The 19,944-nt window shown below is 38.8% G+C and overlaps 1 protein-coding gene across 2 annotated transcripts in view; it reads left to right on the top strand.

The window, feature by feature from the left end:
* The window catches only part of LOC306851400 (teneurin-4), a gene marked incomplete at its 5' end in the record, with an annotated part of 157,629 nt that overhangs the window by 51,805 nt on the left and 85,880 nt on the right, over nucleotides 1–19,944 (top strand). For both annotated transcript variants that reach the window (XM_079387595.1, XM_079387594.1), the window contains 3 exons: nucleotides 9,167–9,331; nucleotides 12,166–12,380; nucleotides 14,274–14,490. In XM_079387595.1, coding sequence (XP_079243721.1) covers nucleotides 9,167–9,331; nucleotides 12,166–12,380; nucleotides 14,274–14,490 — 597 coding nt within the window. The remainder of the gene's footprint in view (nucleotides 1–9,166; nucleotides 9,332–12,165; nucleotides 12,381–14,273; nucleotides 14,491–19,944) is intronic.

Genomic DNA, 19,944 nt, shown 5'->3' with positions numbered 1-19,944 from the left:
GTAAATCAATAATAAAAAATAATGTTTTGTATAACCCAATATCTTTTATAGGACAGCATGTAATGGGTTTGCATAATGTTTGTCTGCTTAGAATGTAAATTGTTACGTGTAACCTCACGTGGAGCCCACAGAATGAAATAATATTTTTTGAAGTTGAAAATGAGGAAAAAATTGAGTGCAAAATAATTTGCACAAGGTGCATCCAAATGGAGATCACACAGATGTGTCTTCATTATTAGAGATAAACAGCTTTTCACAGCTTAGGCACTGAGAAAAAAAATACAGTGTAGAACTGAAATGAACTCTAACCATCCATCCATCTATTTTTGACGTAAAAAACAAACACACAAAAAAAAAAACATAGTTGCTACTCTGTGATTCTGTACAGGGATTTGGAACCTAAATTAAATGTATGTTAGCTGAAAATTGCTCAGCTTTGCTTAAAACTGTATTTTAAGATACTCTTCTGCACTTTGTATGAGGTACACTATTTGTTTAGTGCATGTGACTTACTTTAAAGATATAGTTCACCTTCAACAGTTTTTTTTTTTTTTTCCCATACCATGGAAGTCAATGGTGGCCAACAACTGAAGGTGAACTATCCATTTAATAATTGCCTATGTAAAATGTTTTAAATAATCTTAAATAAATTTAAGTAATCGTTAGGATGCTGCCTTAGCAAGCCACCGCATTATATCCTACCTTCTATGTTTTTTTTTTTTTGTTTTTTTAGATCTGTGTGTTCAAAAAACTAGTAGGTTGCCTACCTAGAGGTATAGCATATTTAACCTGTCTTTGTGTGGTCTTCAAAGGTGAATCATTATGCTCAATTATGAGGTAGAGGCATTGCAATAATTTTTTTCTCCCATAATAATTATGTACAGTATGCAATCTATTCTTTCCACATTAACTTATTGCAGCAATCAAGTGTGAGTCATGCCTCATGTGTGCTTCCTGCAAGATGCTCTATTTGTGTTCCATGCAGAATTGCTGCCTATGTAGAGCATTCATTTTCTGTCTTGAAAAGACTTTTAAGTGGTGTCTGCTTAGTAGGCAGCAGCTCACAAAATTTTGGAACAAAATTTGATACTGTTGTCTACATTAAATTCCTAAGCACTGTGCTTAATGGAGTTATTCTCTGAGTTAGCTAGAGGGCTAGTTAAGCTTTGACCTTGTTAGGAGCCCTGCGAAGCCCACCAAGCCGATGTATCTTAATCACTTCATGTAATTACAGCCACCCCACCCCTTCCTAACCCTCTTCCAAAATCAAGCTCATCTCCCTGAGCACCTCAGGTAAACACGCATGATACCGTAGCTCACCCTGAGAATCTGGGATTCAATCAACAACAAGGGGTCACATTTAATTAAAAGCTGATGAGAAAATATATTTAATTTCAAGTGCAATTAATTATGTAGGCCTGTAATTGGAAACTCTAGCTGTGTTGTCTAATGAACCCAATTAAACCTCCTGACAGATGTTTTTGACTTGCTGCATAGTTTTGCCATTTCCCCCCTATTCTTTTTCTGTGGAGTTTGCAAGAACCGCTTCCTTGAAAGGAGTGAGATTGCAGAATTGGGAGTGGTGTGCCATTTTCTCAGTGGTGGCATGCTCATTAAGAAGGTCATTATGTCCTCGGCATCTGAAGGTCATCAGCTTCCCTCTGTGTTCATTTCTAAGCGTGCTGGGCCCTTATTGTACCGCCCAACATTCAACCTCAGTCATAGACACAAGACACTCACTATAACTGTCGATTGACTTTGAAGCGCCAGTCTTTTGTTTTCTGTCTCTTTGTTTCTTCATTATTACAATCAGCCGAATGCCTTTTCAGTTTTACATTCAGCCAAATGGATTTTTGTCAATCCACAGTGTTGGATCGTCAAGGTATTGATGTTCTGGGGTTGAAAGGACTGGTAGTGGTTATAGGACTTGTGTAGGTTGTGGGTTTGTGTGACAGCAAAGTGTTGGCTTGTGGTAGCCTAAATTATAATGAGGAGACTTGCTTTAACCTAAATGTGGAAGACTTTGCAACTGGAAAGTTAGGTCATAGTCCTGCTAGGTCACCATGGTACCCTTGAGCACCTTGTGCACTTAGCGCCAGGTCACCCCAGGGGAACTTTCTTTGCAATTACTATTGAATCATGGTGGACAGAAACCGCCTTGTAAATTGGCAAGTTCCTGGACGAACCTGTTTTATCAAGACATTCTGGAAAAGTGCATTCTCTGTGGCCTGACTTTATATGTAGTCTTACCAGTGTAGAGATATTATTCACTCCTGACAGCTCCTAAGCTTCAGTGTGAAAGTGAAAAATGGCTAAAGACTTTTTGATCTACTAACTTGCTGATGATGTGCATTTCACTGCCTCTCATTTATAGTCAACAGTCTGAACTTGAAGTGAGACCAGAGGAAGGCACATAGAAAAGAGGAAGCTCCACTGGGAGTTTTGGTGAAAAGATGAGGCACTCGTGACTAGGGAAACTTAACACTCAAGAGTGCTCTCCAAGTCTCACTGGTTTGTCTGCAGATTGATTTGACACCTACTTGTGTTTTTTTAAGGGCTTAAAATCCATGTATGCTCAAAGAAAGTAAGCAAGTGAGTAACCTTAAAGATAAGCTATAAAAAGACACATTTTCTTCAGTCAAGAACAAACTCTTCAATAAATGAAGTAGTATCCCTCAACAACGTTTCGTTAAAATAAATGTAAACTCTCCGAATACCTACTTTAACCATGTGTAAAACAAGGGCACTGCTCAAACCTGTCATCTTATTTGTCTCGCTTCAATTTGCCAAAGTGGTGACTGGCATCTTCACATCGGCCTTTCTCTCTTCAGATAAGTTTCTTGGTAAAGATTCTATAGTCGAATATGAGATGGCTGCCCAAAGAGTGCCAAAGATCTTGCGCACCAGGATCCTTGCAGGAGGGGTGTCAGAGTAATTAAACTGCTAATGAGAGGACCGAGAGCTGCCGTGTTCATCCATTCAAGTGTCTAAAGGGAATTAATTAACCATATGCTTGCTAATGTGCCCTGTCCATTCTATGACGGATGAGCAAGAAATTGCATTTCTCAACCCGTGACTACTCTGCCCCCAGATCCCAGCATTGTCCTCTTTTTTTTTATCCTGGGATAAAGCTGTTTTTTGTTGGAGGTAAATGTGGGATAGATGGTGTCTTTTGTTTTTGTCTGTTTCTCAGGAGGTGTTGCAAAGGTTTGAAACACAGAAGTGGAACAGTAATGAGCTTGTGTTCCTCTCAGACTGAAGCAGTAGTTTGTTCAAGCTTTCTACTTTCTAATTGGCTTGCACGGATCTGCCAAACTGGCCTGCCAAAGTAGAGATTGCAGGGACGTTGTGTGCGTCCAGACTTGCATTTCAGCATGGCTTCCGTTTTACTCTCAACAGGTCGTGGGGTCTTTCCACTTGCCGTTCCAGCGGGACCCTCATTAAAAAAACACACAGCTTAGTCCGCTTCCACCTGTCCGTGCTTTGCTCCTTGCTCTGGGAGCCTGGCTGACAGCTGAGAGAGAGAGAGAAAGAAAGAGAGTGAGTTTAGATGATGGAAGAGTTTGGGCTAGCCGGAGAAACATATTTCATAAGCTGGACTCTTCCCAACGCACTCTGGAAATCATAGATACCGGGACAGCTCGGACATAAATCATAATGAGGTTTGGTAGCGGGGGGCGGGGGTAGCCGGAAAGTGTGTGAGGTATTTTACATCAGAGCTAGACAGGAGAAGTTGCAAAGGGGTCCAGATGGAAGATGGGCCCCTTGAAGGAGCAATTACTTGGACACTTGGAACGACACCAAGACCCATGATGCCTTTGATTCGATTGTCCACCCCCACTGCCCATGCGCACAGTCTGTACTCTCTGCTTCCTCCCACAGAGCCACAAATCAACCAATGTGCAGCAGAAAAAGAGAGCAAGCTAAAGGAATGCCTTACTCGATCTTGGGTGATGACAAACCAAGCCATCTGTCTCGTAACGCGTCTGTCCGCCTTTGACATAGTCAATTCCAGCGGTACTGACGGGGGCGGAGGCACCCGGTCGTTTGCATTTATATTGTCTCTCAAGACAGCCACGACTTTTTATCGCCTCCACAAATGCTCTCTTGCAAAAGTAACGGCAACATTCAGACCTTTCTTCAGGAATGCCCGAATATGTCGGAATGCAATCAACAAAATGCGCAGCCTGCAATTTTCCAAATGGCTATTGATTGAGTAAGCCGGAGGATGGCCACTCTCATCCGTCGTGGCAATGCCTGTCAAAGGCTTCATCGTTTTTCAGGCCACATTTTCACCATTTAGTAAATGTGGGGTGGTTACCACATAATATGGCTTTAATTAATGGCCAAACATGCAAAGGGATGCGAAGCAGAACTCTCCATTTGTCACGACTAGTTTGATCCGCAGTCTGTGAGCTGTGCACTGGGCTTTTAAAACTGCCAATTTGATGCTTCTGGTTAAGCTAGGGCAAGCACATCTTTGCAGAATCTTAAGGATCATTGATTTTGCCACATGTAAAGCAGGACAAAGGATATCCAACCAAAGGCTCAATGAAGCAATTAGACAAAGCTCTTTTGTTTTTCTTTGAAAATGAATTTAGGCACATCTTTCCCTCCATAAACACCACTCCAACCAATCAGCCATTACTCAGTGAGGCATTGCACTCCTAGTCTAATTATTAAAGATTAACCTGGTGTACCCCCCCCCCCCCACCACCACACACACACACACACACACACAACCCTAATGAACAAAGTAGACACAAACCAAAAAAGATTCAGACACCAGATATTATTATTTTTTTATTTTTTTTACTAGTGGGTCCAGGACACTATAGTTCATTTATGTACATGCGGATGGCAAAATAAAGTAAACTGTGACATATAGTATTATACCCAAACATTCTTCAAACAGTGGACTACCAGTAAAATTGATAAAAATTTGGGATCAAAAATTATTCAGACACTTTGCCTGACCATGTTTTGCTATAGTGTTTTTTTTTTTTTTTCTTTAATTGCAAATGTGAACTTTTTACACCACATACTGAACAAAATTAAGCATTTCTTGGTAATTGGTTGACCTACAATGGTATTATCTAATTGTATACTTAAATTTAATAGCTGACAACTATTCAACCTAATTCATTGCATACCTTTAAAGCAAAGTTATCTGATATTATCCAGATGAATTTGTTCTGACATAGTTTATTCTGAGTTCTTGTCATAATTTATTACCATTTTCTAAACTATAGCGCATAAACTGTGATAATGTGAGAAATGTTGAAGGTGTCTGAATAAATTTTAGTTTGACTGTTCCTCCACTTCTTCTACTTTTCCTGATTTCTAGTTATGTTCATACTGGGTGTATGGATTTATTTGGAAAGAAAAGGTTGTTGGTTCCTTCAACAACCACAACAACACCCAACACCATGAAATTGCATGAAACGGTTTATGATTTTTAAGATGATGTATAATGAATACATGCATTGTTTTGTGCCAGTCTGGAGTCCAGTGCCAGACATTTCCTGATCTGATTGGACTTGGATTTTTAAGGTGTTTAAATCAGCACTTTATATACCTACAAGGAGCAATGATAGTCATTGTTACTTAACGATTTGTGTAGGTTATGAGCGTTGTCTTTGTGTCTTGTAAACACCAACAAGTTTATTCTTTGTTTTTGTTTTGGTTTTATTTAATCTACAAATCTGCTGAACAATTGTAGTGTTCTGTCACACAAATCAAGATTGAGTGAGGGTCTGGTAATTATTCCAGCTATATGTTTCTTTCACAAATGTTTTGACAGAAGAATAAATCATTCATTTAGACCTTTTCTCACCCTGATTGAGACAAGATATTTGCAGCTACACAAAACAAATACATTGTCACCTCTCTGAGATATTGAGTGGAGCGGAAAAGTAATTTTAGCCCTGAATTGTCACTACAGGTTGTCAAGAGAGTGTGGCAGAGAAAGCCACTTGTGCAATTTGAAACCAGCTCTGTACTGACGAAGGAGAAACGGCAGCTCACGTAGGGAGAGAAATGGAGCATGGTAAAGAGACAAGGCTCGAGATCATTTGTTTTATCTACTCCGACATCGCCATAGTCCACCATAGTTTGTGTCGACAGCCGTTGTCTTACATACTGTGGTTGCATCCCAATATGCATACTATCAGTACTATAGTAAGAATATCTCTAATCGTGGTATTTTGATAGTAGTATGCCAGAAGTGCCTGGATGCTGTACTATTTTGATTTTCTTCTCCACTTTTTAACTTTAACTTTTAACAAATTAGTCCAGCCAGTAGTAGAGCAAATGTTGCTATATCAGGCTGCTCTGAATCTTTTGATAGCACAAGCGAACCACAGTAGTAGTAATAATTAATTTTGCTACATGCTACCATTTTAACATGTAAACACAAACAGTGCACAATGCATTTTATGATATGTTAGTGAATCCCAATAATGCAGTACTGTCTTACTGCATACTCAAAAGTGTGCACTTTCCAATTACCCGTAAAGTAAATATTTTTTTTGAATTGATATGCAGCCTATATTCTAGCATCACAATCCTAATTAAATTTTTGGTTATTTACATCCTGTGCTTAGAACTTCCATTCTGTGCAAGAAAGCACTTCAAGGCCTTTTGTTGGCATTTTATCTGCTGACTGAAGACTTCCAGGACAAGGTTTTGCCTGGCTAAGCTGGACCTGACCATTCTCGTCCTGGTGATCCATCATGTCTGGCCCCTCCTTCCCTGTTCACTGCGCCACCAGAGTTCATCCCAATGGTTGCTTCTTTTGTTGACCTTGTGAAATATCGCCATGTCTTCTGGTGCTGCTCATGCATTCATCCGTACCTCTTGTTGTGTTCTTGCTGACTTGATAATTTCCTTGTCTCTTTAGCCACGGGGGGTGTTAGTAAGCTAATGGGGATGAAAAGAAAAGTTGCCCTGTGGGCTCTGGCTTTTCTCTGTGGGTTGTACAACATTTTTTCTCCAAGGGTGGGGGGAACCTTTGTTGTTTTCACAGTGACTTAAAGAAATGTGAATACACTACTGGTCAAAAGTTTGGAATAATTACAATTGTACACATTACATAACACATTAGATAACACTGTTCAATATATACATTTATTCACGACCATTTTCTAGATCCCTTATCCCTAACCAATACCAAGCATAAATACTATTGAGGTTTATTGTGGAAAAAAGTCTTAGCTAATAGTGAATTTGTGTTTTTGTGTTCCATAATTTAAAGTCTTGTATGCTCTTATGTAATATTGTGAAATACTGTATTTTTGCAATTTAAAACAACTTTTTTTTTGTTTGAATATAAAAAATGTTATGTGGTAGCAAAGCTAAATTTTCAGCAGTCATTACTCCAGTCTTTACTCACAGAAATCATTGTAATACAGTATGCTGATTTAGAGCTTAATTATTATTAGTTGTTATACTAATCATTAATAATGATTCTTATTATTGTCAGTGTGAATAAAAAGTATTAATTTCTTATTTTTCAAATATTTTCCAAAACTTTTTAATGGTAATGTATGACTGCTTACACAAACATTTTAAAGGGGTCATATGACGTTGCTACAAAAGAACATTATTTTGTGTATTTGGTGTAATGCAATGTGTTTATGCGGTTTAAGGTTAAAAAAACACATTATTTTCCACATACTGTAAATTATTGTTGCTCCTCTATGCCTTGCCTTTCTGAAACGTGCCAATTTTTACAAAGCTCATCGTTCTGAGAAGCGAGGCGTGCTCTGATTGGCCAGCTATCCAGTGCTTTGTGTTTGGCCAAATACCTCAAGCATGAGACAGAAATGCTACGCCTCTTACCATATTGTGATGCATCGCGCCGCGTAAACATTATCATGTCTGCATTTGTGATCGGAGAAACAACAAACGCTACTCTACACTGCTCAAAACTAGCATTTGAATCGTCAGTGGCAAATTCTTTAAATAAACGTACTTACAGGCTGTGAGTCAGAAGCGCCAGACTGTCCTTGCAAAGTTGCAGTTGCCCCACTTTATAGAAACAGCCTTTGTGCAAGCCAGCAATGTAGGCTACTCTTCCAGGTTCAGGAAATAATCCTCCGTAAAATGCGCTGCACACACTCTAATATTTGGGTTGAACTGTTCTGGAAATACTGTGTTGGAAATCTGTGTTGGAAATACAAATTACCCACTGATTTCTACTTGTGTCCTCTTTTGGAAGCCCAAACAAAGTACTTTCGCTTTCATAACGAGACACAGCATCTCCACGATATGGCGGCAGATAATAGTTCTGCCTTCTTTCATTGCGTATACATTTGGGCGGTGTTTTGCAAATCTTCGCACACAGTGACGTAGACATGTGGGGGCGTGTTTGAATGAACTGTTTTAGGTGGGCGTGGTCAGGTCTTAACTTTTATAAAGAATATCTCTTTGGTTTTGAGACTTTAGTCTTTGCAACTTCAGGGATCTTATCTATGCACAAACAGCTTGTAACACTCCAAAGAGAAAGGAAAACTTGAAATCGCATCATATGACCCCTTTAAGCAGCAAAAAACTGTTTTCACCATTGATGATAATAATACGAAATGATTCTTGAGCACCAAATCAGGATATTAGAATGATCATAGATCATGTAAAACTTTAGACTGGAGTAATGATGCTGAAAGTTCAGCTTTGCCATCACAGGAATAAATCAAAATGTAAAAATATGGTAATAGAAAAAAAAGAAAACAGTTAATTTAAATTGTAATAATATCTCACTACTGTATTTGACCAAATAAATGCAGCCTTGGTGAACATAAGAGACTTCTTTCAACAACATTAAATTAAACAACATTTAAGTTAGAAAATGTCATTGATAAGAGAGAATTTCCATTGGAAAATCCAACAGCCATGACGTCATATTTCCATATTAAGCTTCAATGGGTTGTGGTTCTCTTGGTGCTCTTAAACTGCCAAAGATTAATCAAGTCAAAACACATTTGTTTTCATACAGCCTTGGTTTAATCACCCCACAGCCTTCAGGATGTTAATTTTCTGATGCAGTGTCTATGGTATTCCTTAGTGAATCTAATTTAATTACAATAATGTACACCAAGGCACATGCTCAGTAATCTCTGTTCCAACACACGTAAATTTTCTGTCTGCTGCTGCTCTTTCTCCGTAGCCATGCACCTCTTCGGACTCAACTGGCATCTGCAGCCAATGCAGAGGCAGGTATATCAGCTGACGGAGGACAACACGAGTGGCCTACATCTGCCCACAGATCTGGGCTTGCCGCCTTTGGGCAACACAGGTCTAGAGTTTCCGGATCGAGGAAGCAAAGATGACGGTATGTCCAAGTCTGATGTTTTATAGTCAACGCAAATGTTCAATTGCGTTCAATTCCTTGTTCCCGTTGGCATTGTGTATGTTATTCACACTCAGATTTGGCTTTATTTTAGTATGGAGTGTTACATGGTCCAGTCAGTTCCCAATGGATAAAATCAAGTTCTGCTCTACATTTTCATTCTGTTTCGCTTAGATAAATGGATTTTGAATGCGTTTTTTTTTTTTTTTTTTTTTTTTGGTCAAAGAGTGATCCTTATTAGGGTGCAGATAAATAGCAGCCTTGATGTGAAAAGGCAGCAGTTCGGTTTGGGAAATAAGAAGCTCTTCCAGTCTTGATTAACCTTAAACCTTTTTTTTTTTGGGCAAGCGTTTGAACTCATACCCTTCAGTCATCTCGTATCCGACAACACATTCCAACATTTCAAGCTAATTTCCTGCCAGATTCGCATGAACTCATCTCCCGCTAATTTCGCTCTGCACTGGCCAGTATTGTAACGTCTTATTTTTGATTTTCAAAGACTTCAAGATCCAGGATTATTTGTCAGCCAGCTCCATGCTGTGACCAGTCTCAGTTGCTTGCCATGAGATCTGCATTACAATCCAGTGAAAGTTGCAGGGAAAATGGGAAGGGTATTATTTGTTCCTGGAAGAACGAATGGCACAGCTTTAGGGATTGAGTATCCAGGGGCTCAAGGCAGATTATAACTTGCCCTATCCAGAAAGCCATGCATTCCTTTCATCTCCAAGACTGGACAAGAGTTTTCCTGGCAGCGGAAGAAAGCAGACACTAACCCCCACGGTCATGGAGACGGAAGTTCGTACAGTAGGAAAAGTTAACTTTTTCCATGAGCACAACCCATATTTAGCCATTTGATTTGCTACAGGCCTCGGACAAAAGGTGGGAGATCAGACCATTACCATATAGATGAGTCGCAGAGACTTCTTTTTTCATTTAGCAGCTGGCAGAGAAGGAGCGAGTGAAACCACAAACACGGAGGCTGTGACGGTGCCTCCGCTTGAGTGACATCTGCGGCTGAGGGGAAATCGATAGGCCGGGCTTTTTAGTTCTGACTGTCAGAGTAACATTGTCATCAGGAACACAGCAAATCAATCCAGTGTCACTGTGCTGTACATCCCAGGCATTAACTTAAATAAACACTGTACCGGAGAAGTTTTCTGACCATCTTGCACCTTCTAGTAATCAGTTCAATTACCCATAATCATGTTATCTGGAAAGTGTCAGTGAAACCTTGTTTAAATTCATGCATTTGGCAACTCAACTGGACGTTTCTGTTTTGCCATGCGCGACGGAAATCATAATTTACTCAGCAAAAATTTTTAAAAATAAAAATAAAAAATTGATTCTGTATTTCCTCCCCAATGTCTCTTTAACTTAATTTGTTTAAAATTGCAATTTTTAAAAAATCCAATCATTCATCATTCTCAATGTAATGCAATATTTATTATTATTTAAATGAACTTTACATGGGCAGTCTTGGCCTAATGGATAGAGAGTTGGACTTGAAATCCGAAGGTCGTGGGTTCGAATCTCAGGTTCGGCAGGGATTGTAGGTGGGGGAGTGAATAACCAACACTCTCTCCACCCTCAAAACCACGACAAGGCACCGAACCCCCAACAAGCGCAAATTCTGAGTATGGGTCCCCATACTTGGCCGCACACCACTTCCCTTCCATTAAATCATCATAAATTAAAAGCAATGCAGTAAATACTAAGCAATATACATTAAACGTATTATTTATTGCATTGCCTTAAATTTTGCATTACAGTAATGGGCATACAATTTTTTTATGGTTGGTCCTAATACTTATAATAGTTGGTCCTAATAATAGCTGGTCCTTATAATAGCTGGTCCTAGTACTTAAAAAAATAAATAAATAAATAAAAATCCTATTCAAGCTTCATTATTTAAAAACAATTGAGTATATATATATTGCTTTTTTGTCCAGACATGTTTTGACAGATTTTGTTAAGTTTGGCCAATGACAAAATATGGCCAATGACATAACCGAATTTTCACAACATGTGTAATTGCGACTGATGTGGTAATGCATTATGTGGAGGTGGTAAATTGGAAGGCGGGAAAGCGTGTCCTGTCTCTCCAGATATATATGCCGCAAATGATTGACTATTGAGGAGACTGCCATCTGCTGTAGCGCGTGTAGCCCGACGCAAAAGCTGCCTGAGAGTCCTCTGGGCTCTCTTTGCAAGGATGTCTGCTTTTGTCGCCATCACTGCGGAAATTGGCCAATCCACCTGAGCGAGCAGATGTTGCCATTTCCTCAGGGTCCAATGAGGAGGGTACATCAGCATTAGGTGCAGGGGCGTTTTCTCCGAGGACGCAAGGGAGGCATTGCCTCGGAAACATTCTGATGAGTAAATAATTGATAGTACAAAAAATAAAACAAATATATAAACAACTGATTGTATATACAGTGAGGCTGAATCAACTTCCAAATCAAAACAGTCTTGGAAACACAAAATGAACCATGAAACATGAATAGACTTTCTGTGTTTAATGAAGGTTTGAAGATGAACAAGAATTTAACCATATAAAAACTTCTATTGCAGTTGTTTACAAAGTAATGTAAAAGAGAAAAGCATACTTTATACATCTCCCACAATGTTGGGTTTTTGTACCTGTAAAGTTTCGGCTTAGGAATGCTCCTTATGTTCAGTGGTCTGTGTGGCTATTTTTTCCTGATGTGATGGAAAATCAGCAAGAGGGTCATTCACCCAGTACACTGACCCTCTGCTCGCACCATATGGTAGATTTATGAGGCGTCGAGCTGACTGATAGATCTCATTTTCCACAGGTAAACTAGATAGCTTTTTCCCGGAGGACAGCTTCATAGACATGGGCGAGATAGACGTGGGCCGCAAAGTCGCCCAGCTGATCCCGCCTGGAATCTTCTGGAGGTCGCAGGTCTTTATCGACCACCCCATGTACCTCAAATTCAATGTGTCCCTCAGTAAAGATGCGTTGGTGGGGATCTACGGGAGGAGAGGCCTACCTCCGTCACATACACAGGTGGGTTAGATAGGTCCATTCAGATGAATATTTAAACAATGTTTGTTCTGTCTTTTTATCCAAATGTTGATATTTATTGTTTTTGAATGAGAATGAAAGTAGATAGAGATGAGAAAAATCCTGACTATTCAGGCCAGAAATAAAAAAAAATTTCCGACATGCTAATTGCTAAGCGCTAATTGTTCATGTTTTTGCACTTTTAAAGCTAAATTGCATAATTTCTGTGGAACTAGATGGACTTATATGACAAACATGTTTCCCAAACATTCCCTCTGCCATTAGTCTGACAAAGTTTCGCCCCAAACTCACATCAATGGTTAAACTAGTGTTACTATGTAAAATGTCTGCATATTACTGTAGACTGGGAAAGAAAGTATTTTATATTGAAATTTACACATATCAAAAACAGCCTCACGAAGGTTTCAGGTCTTTTTTAATAAAATCAAAAATGGAGGATCCACTTTTGTTTGTTTGTCCCTCCCATTCATTTGTCAATAGGTTATCGACGTAGCATATTCCCCCAAGATTTCATTTCATTTTGTGGCGCATTATCGTCTCAAAGACTCATCTCAAAGGCTTTGACATAAACAGACAGTTAATTTCAGTATTGAACACAGAGTATCTCAGCCTCCCTGTATTGATTTGGTTCATATGTGCAGTGGTATTGTGTCACTGGAAATTACTCCAAGACCTTGGCTGATAGACTTTTGCAATTGAGCCACGCTAACCAATAAGAGAGATTATATGTTTGTTTGTTTTTCCTCTTCAGTTTTGTGCGAACAGATTTATTTTGTAAGTGTGTTTCTTAATAACACATGCGGATATGGTAAGGTTAATTGTGTATGATTAGATTTCAGCTTTCAGTGGTCCATTATGTTCAGTGATATTGGTTTATTTGTCATTTGGCTTATGCACAAATGTCAAATAAGAATGTCATGGTCATATAGTATGTCATCCCACAATTAAAAGAAATGAGAAATTATATTTTATGTTCACAACCTTTTAAAGTTTGAGGTCAAGATTCTTAATTAATTTATTCATTCATGTTTATTTATTCATTGATTTATTGATTTATTTTTTTAATAAGAAATGAATACTTTTATTGAGCAAGTGTGCATTCAATTTGTTTAAAAGTGACAGTAAAGATATTTATACTTGTTGCAAAAGATTTATTTCAAATAAATGTTGTTCTCCTGAGCTTTCTGTTCATTAAAGCATCCTGAAAAAAAGCGGTTTCAACAAAAATATTAAGCAGTACAACTGTTTTTAACATTGATGATAATAATAATGTTTCTTGAGCACCAAATCAGCATATTAGAATGTTTTCTGAAGGATCACATGACTCTGAAGACTGGTGTAATGGCAGCTGAAAATTGAGCTTTACCATCACAAGAATCAACAGCATATTAAAATATTAAAATAGAATAGTTATTTTTTCACAGTTTTACTGTTTTTATCGAATAAATGTGTCCTTAGTGAGCATAAGAGACTTCTTTCAACAATATTGAGAAACATCCATGACATCTCATGATTCTCATTACTACTTTAAATGCTTGTAATATTTTGTCAATTGAAATGCCATATTTACTCCTAAGTATAAATAATGAAAATCAGCATAAATGAAATGCAGTACTTGTTTTTTTTTAAAGAGATGACATATAACCCTTATAGGTTTGAGGTGTGAGATTCAAAATTGTGCATATATTATCATAAATTGGTACAGAGTTAGCAGCTTTCCTTTCACACCTTGCATTAGTCCTCTTTTCACAGTCTCAATCTGTCCTTAGAGACCAGCTCCTTTTGGCTCCAACATGCAGGACTTATCAGCTCCCGGAGGCTCATGTGTCATTCCTAATGCTTGTTTGTGGTCTGTCTGTCTTTCCTTGTCTCCAGTTTGACTTTGTGGAGCTGTTGGATGGCCGTCGACTCCTGTCGCAAGGGTTGCCAGGCCTTGAGGGTCCACCTTTTCCAGCCCAGCAGCGAAGCCTGATGCCACTCACCAGTCACGATACAGGCTTTATACAATACATGGACTCGGGCATCTGGCACTTGGCTGTGTACAATGATGGGAAGGAGACAGAGCAAGTGTCCTTTCTCACAACTGCGATCGGTTAGTACAGTATTAAATGGAAATTTTGCTTTAAACAGGTGTAACTTTAAAGGTAACTTTTAATTGAGTCTCAGATGACAAAGTAGCCATGTTTTCTGATGAACATGAAAGTGTGATTCACACGTGGTCGGGTACATGACACATTCCAACTTGGCTGCTGAAATCCAAAGTTAAGCACAACCTGCCATTATAATGACAAATTTAGCTGTTTCTAATCTCTTGAGTTTTCTTTTTCTTCCAATTCACATTCATTGGGATGGGGTGACAGTGTAATTTCATTTGTGGTTCTATGGTTCTCTGAAGCATAGATCTTTCTTATTACCATGCAAGCTGTCAAATAGTAGTCCTCTGGAAAAGATTTTCAAAATAATTTACTTGTAAACTTGGAGATATTGATTCAGCCAGAATCAACCCTTTTGTTTGTCAAAAACAGAAGGTAATTCATATGGGATTTTTTTGTTTTTTTCTTGGGTGGTGAAAAAACGATCTTCATCATCAGATGGCAATAAACTTATATCCCTGAAAATGTTGAAATTACCTAATTTTCCTATTTATATCGGTTCACATCCAAATGGGGCCTGAGTCACCATGATATGGACGAAATAAAGAAAGATAATCATTTACATTGCAGCCAAAATAACTTGCATAGACCTTTTCTTGCTATTTCATTGACATGCCAATTTTCAAATTGAAACATCATTCACAATTCATATAGTCATCGCAAGCATAAACAATCTGACTTGTGCCAGAAAATGTTGAAATACATACAAGTTACTATTTAAATCAGTTATTGTCCAAATAGGGCCCAAGTCACTGTGATATACTGTAGATAAAATAAGGAAAGGTTGTCATTTAAACTGCGGCCAAAATAAATCTTGCTTAAATGCTTTGGCACCACTTCATTGACATGCCAATTTCCGAAATGAAATAACGTTCATTATTCATGCAAGCCTAAACAATCTTAAACCTAAAATGGCTTTGACAGACAATCTCAGCCAAAATTATCCAACATTTTTCCCCCAAATCAAATATGAATTAGGCATCGGAGGAAATTTTTGCCTGCACCGTGCTACTTGTCAAAGCCTGCCATCACTGATATAACCCTTTTTGCATCGCCATCTCAGCCAGCCCAGACCTGTACAGAGTAATCAAGGTGGATTTGAATAAGAAAGATTGCGGAAATGAGCAGTGCTTCACTATGCCTGCGTGTGTTCTTCACTGATGGCTCGTAAGACTCTTGTTACTTTTTGAGTGCCTCCCAGCAAATCCCGCTTCCAGTTTGCTGTCTATTTGCATAGAACACAGTGGCCTTGATTCAAAGCTTCTGATTGACGACCCTTCCATTCCCCTATGCATATTATTGGTCATTATTTGATCATATTCACATGTGTTTTTTTGATGCAAAAGACTTTGCTGTTGCATCCTTTGCCATCACTGATGGAGGTGATTTCGATTTTGTCCTTTCCGTTCAGCGTCCTGAAAGCGGCTTTGATTAGTGCGAGCCGTCAGGAGGGAGGGCAGAGCTCGGGGCCATCGCGAGGTTTCAGCTTTCATGGAGGTGGCAGCTGGGAGCTGTTCTCACATGCTCTTTAATTAAACGCTCCTGGGCCATGGTCCATCTGCAGTGGGAGGGGTTTGCCAGCCTGTCGATCGATGCAAGTGTGTCTGCCACACATCCATTTCTGCTGTTCCAGCTCGTCATGGTGAAAGACGGCACTGCGCCTTACCACCCCCGATGAGGATGGAATACAATACTGTATATACGACACATGACGTGGTGGTTTAGACTGGCGGAAGATGGGGAGAGGAGACAGTCTGTTTATCCTGTGTTCGGTACTCTTGAATGCAGCCACCATTAGGAGTTTGTTGGCCACCTGCGGTTCAGGGCCAAGACGGTGGGCTTTAGAGAAAGAAGGTCTGGAATAGGAGTCACGCCTGAGTTGATTTGACTCTGAGCTGTGGGGCTCAGAGGGAGGCAGAAAAAGGAGGTGAAGAAAGAGGAAAAAAGAGACAGAGAGGGTGAGAAAGACAGAAAGAAAGTAGGTCAGATGGATGGCGATCTTCAGCAGGGTTTCAAACTGCACCCAGTTTTCAGTACAGAAACACTAAATGTTACACTGAAGACAAAGTTTTAGCTTTTGAACCGATTTTTTATTATTTTATTAGTGTTAAAATTCGATCCAGGTTCAATGAGTCAGGATAATTTGATGTGCACACTTATTCTTAAATTGCCCTTAATGTCGATCGTGGATCAAATCGATCCACCGTGGCAATTTAATGCATTTTGTTTTCCTCAGTGCATAACTGACACGTCACAGGTATATTTTTCATCTGTAAATGTTAGAAAGTCTTGCAAATATATCAATTGTTCTGTCAGGAGTGAACGAGGCTTACTTGCGCTAGACAGACGGAGCAGAATAGAATAATAGCGTAATAATTCTGAATAAAATATACATTCTGCTAAAATATTTGTTGTTGGACATTAAATGTGACATGCAGAATTCTAATCCTAAATATAAGTGTATTTTTATGATAGCAGTAACTGTAAAGCAAATGCAAGCTGGCTAATACAGCCTTACTAGCTCAAATGAGTTTGTGTTCCTCTTATCAGTTAAAATGTAGTCCATTTTCTATTATTTATTTTCAATTTTAATTCAGTGATTTTAATTTTTAATTTAGTGTTTTTAATGCTTTAAAGAGCAATTTTAGATTAATGTTTTAATGTTCTACTAATAGACTAACCATAAAAGGTACAGCTGTCATAAAATCAGAGAGAAAGGCTGCATGGCTAGAAACTGCTGATCAACTATGTTAAAATGTTTTCATATATCTTTAAAAAAAAAAGTCATTGTATTTTGGGCACAATATATTAAATACAGTTGGTTGTAGCCTATATTTTTACGGCAGCTATATTTTCTTAGCGATAGATACAATTTATTTAGTGAAAATAGCAGTATTTTTTAACGATATGCTATTTACACTGTTAAAATAGCAAGATTTTCTGCTATTTATACTACTTATTGCAAATAGTGGCAATTATCTGCACCTAAGTATTGTAGTGCATTATAAAACAGTACGCAATAATAACGTATTGAGTGTAAATTATAGTTTTAATTCAAATTATTAAATGGATGTCACCTTATTGGGACAATAATGCCCTCCCTACACTTACCCTAACCCTACCCGATACTTTTCAACTTTTTGATTATTTCCTTCATTTTTATTGAAAATAAATGCCTTCCGATGTGATATGAGATTTGAAAAGGGAGAAAAAAAGTTTGACAAAAGGCAGGCTCGACCTCCGGGCGATCGTGTCAAAAAGCATTCGCCTTACCATCTACACCACTGAAGCTGATGAAAATGAGACATAATGAGATCACAAATGAGAGCTTTTTGATATTTCTGTTTCTCTCTGCTAGATTGCAGTGAAATACAATAGAAAGCAAAAGGAGACTTTAAGGTCTCTTTTACTTTCTTGTGGTCTGTAGAGTTCCAAAATTTATCCAGAGAGTTTCAAACTGTGCAGTTAAATGTCTTCTGCAACGACTTTACTAATTCTATACATTCCACATTCATTCTATGGTTCTATATTCTTGTCGAATGTCAACAACTCTCTTGGTTGTGCTTATATTTGGAATTTTGACAAAGACAAAGTTTATTCTTAAGTGAAACATTACCTGACATCTCAATGAAATCTCCGGAGCTATAAGTGCAACCTCTGAGCAATACAAATTTCCTCTGGGTACACATATGCCATGGTCCATAGGGGACCTGAAGTGTTGAATATCTCTATTGTTCTTGCTCTTTCTCTCTCTGACTCTCTATTTTTGTTTCCTCCTTTTTTATTTCCTTATGCCTCTCTACTCTCTCTCCATAATTCTCATGACTCCTCATTACAAAGCTAAGGTGTCCGTCCCATGTGCGACACAGTCTCATTTGTCCCCGCCATGTGGTCTTCTGTTGTCAAAGTTATCAAGGATGCATCTCTAGCTGTGCCTTGCTGATTACTCTGGTCCCTCGGCTTTCCGAGGAGCCAACAGGCCTTCAACAACAATTCTAATATTAGATATTTATCACAGATTGAAGCCAAGGACAGTAGTCTTGTGCTATATAAGAGCAAAGAGGAGTAATTAATGTCAGATCAGCAGAAGAGATTAAATGTCTTATTACTTTTGTTCATATTTGGGGTTACTTGGGGATTTTAGGGGACTTTGACATGCGACCGACGCAGGGGCTGGGGGGGGACTGCCGTTTGGTATGAATTAATTTTTAAAAAGAACGAATGTTTCTAAATATGTCTGTTCGCACCAACACGAACATTCACATGCTGTCAGCGTCAGAAACCGAAAGTTGCGCTCACTTTTTTATAAGCGCCACCTAATTTCCGGAAGTGATTTGTGCATTCATCCTGTCGTTTACCATCCAATTTCTACACTGAATACTTGCGTTGGAGTTAGCAGGCCTTGAATATTATTTATAATATACAGTATACAGGTATACAGGCTAGCAAGACAATTTTTATTCAGAAATGTAAAAATTGTTATTTTACTTAAAACATTTAATGTTGTGCCATTAGTGGCACAGAAATGTTACACTTCACCTTTAAGGCGTACATCTACAAAACTTTATATGAAATATTGCAGATCGTTAGGTTAAAATGTTTGCCCCTACTATGTATAGAGTTCTTGTGTTCTCTGGGTGTGGCACTGATGAAAGCCTTAAAAGCATGCAGAAATATGGACTCCTTTTTCAAATTCACAGCTGGACATGGACTTCTCAGTCACTGCTTAGAGATGGAATTATACGTGACAGTTCTGAAGGGAAGTGCAGGGTCTGGACTGCAGGTACTGAACTCAGATCAGTCGTAGTTTCAGAATTGCTTTATGTGAGAGTGACATAGATGCAGTGAGAGATGGATTGTGCTCTACTGATACATGAGGAGAGCATCTCTAAGCACTTTCAAGACAAATACGAAGCGAAAAAGCCATCTAATGTATAATTGCATCTGTAGTCGTAATCGCAAATGGCTTAATTTATCTTACAATACTACACATGCACAGTCACTCATAGTAGGCTTTCGAGAGACCTGTATGTGCCCTCTGCTAAGAAATGGAGGCTGGAAGCCATCAAAATCCCTACCAAAGTCTTGATAGGCTCAGGCGTACCAGGGGGATAGCCAATCCACCAGTCTTTTCCTCTCATATCAAGAGACTTGTGCCTTTAAAATTCTTTCAAAAACATTCTCTGCAGCACAGTCTAGTTACCACCCTCCCTTCTTCTTTTCTCCCCCCTTCCTTCGTTCAGCTTCCCGTCTGTTGCATCCTCTGCGATGATTGACTCTCTTGAGGAAGGGGAAGGCTGTGTCCGGGCTCACATTTCCAGCCTTTTGTCTGACACAAAAGCATCTTTGTCGAGAGAGCTCAGCCCCGGCCGCACCAGCGATTCGAAGGGAGC

This window comes from Barbus barbus (assembly GCF_936440315.1).
Source record: "Barbus barbus genome assembly, chromosome: 31".
NCBI lineage: Eukaryota > Metazoa > Chordata > Actinopteri > Cypriniformes > Cyprinidae > Barbus > Barbus barbus.
This window is presented reverse-complemented; position numbering and strand designations above follow the sequence as displayed.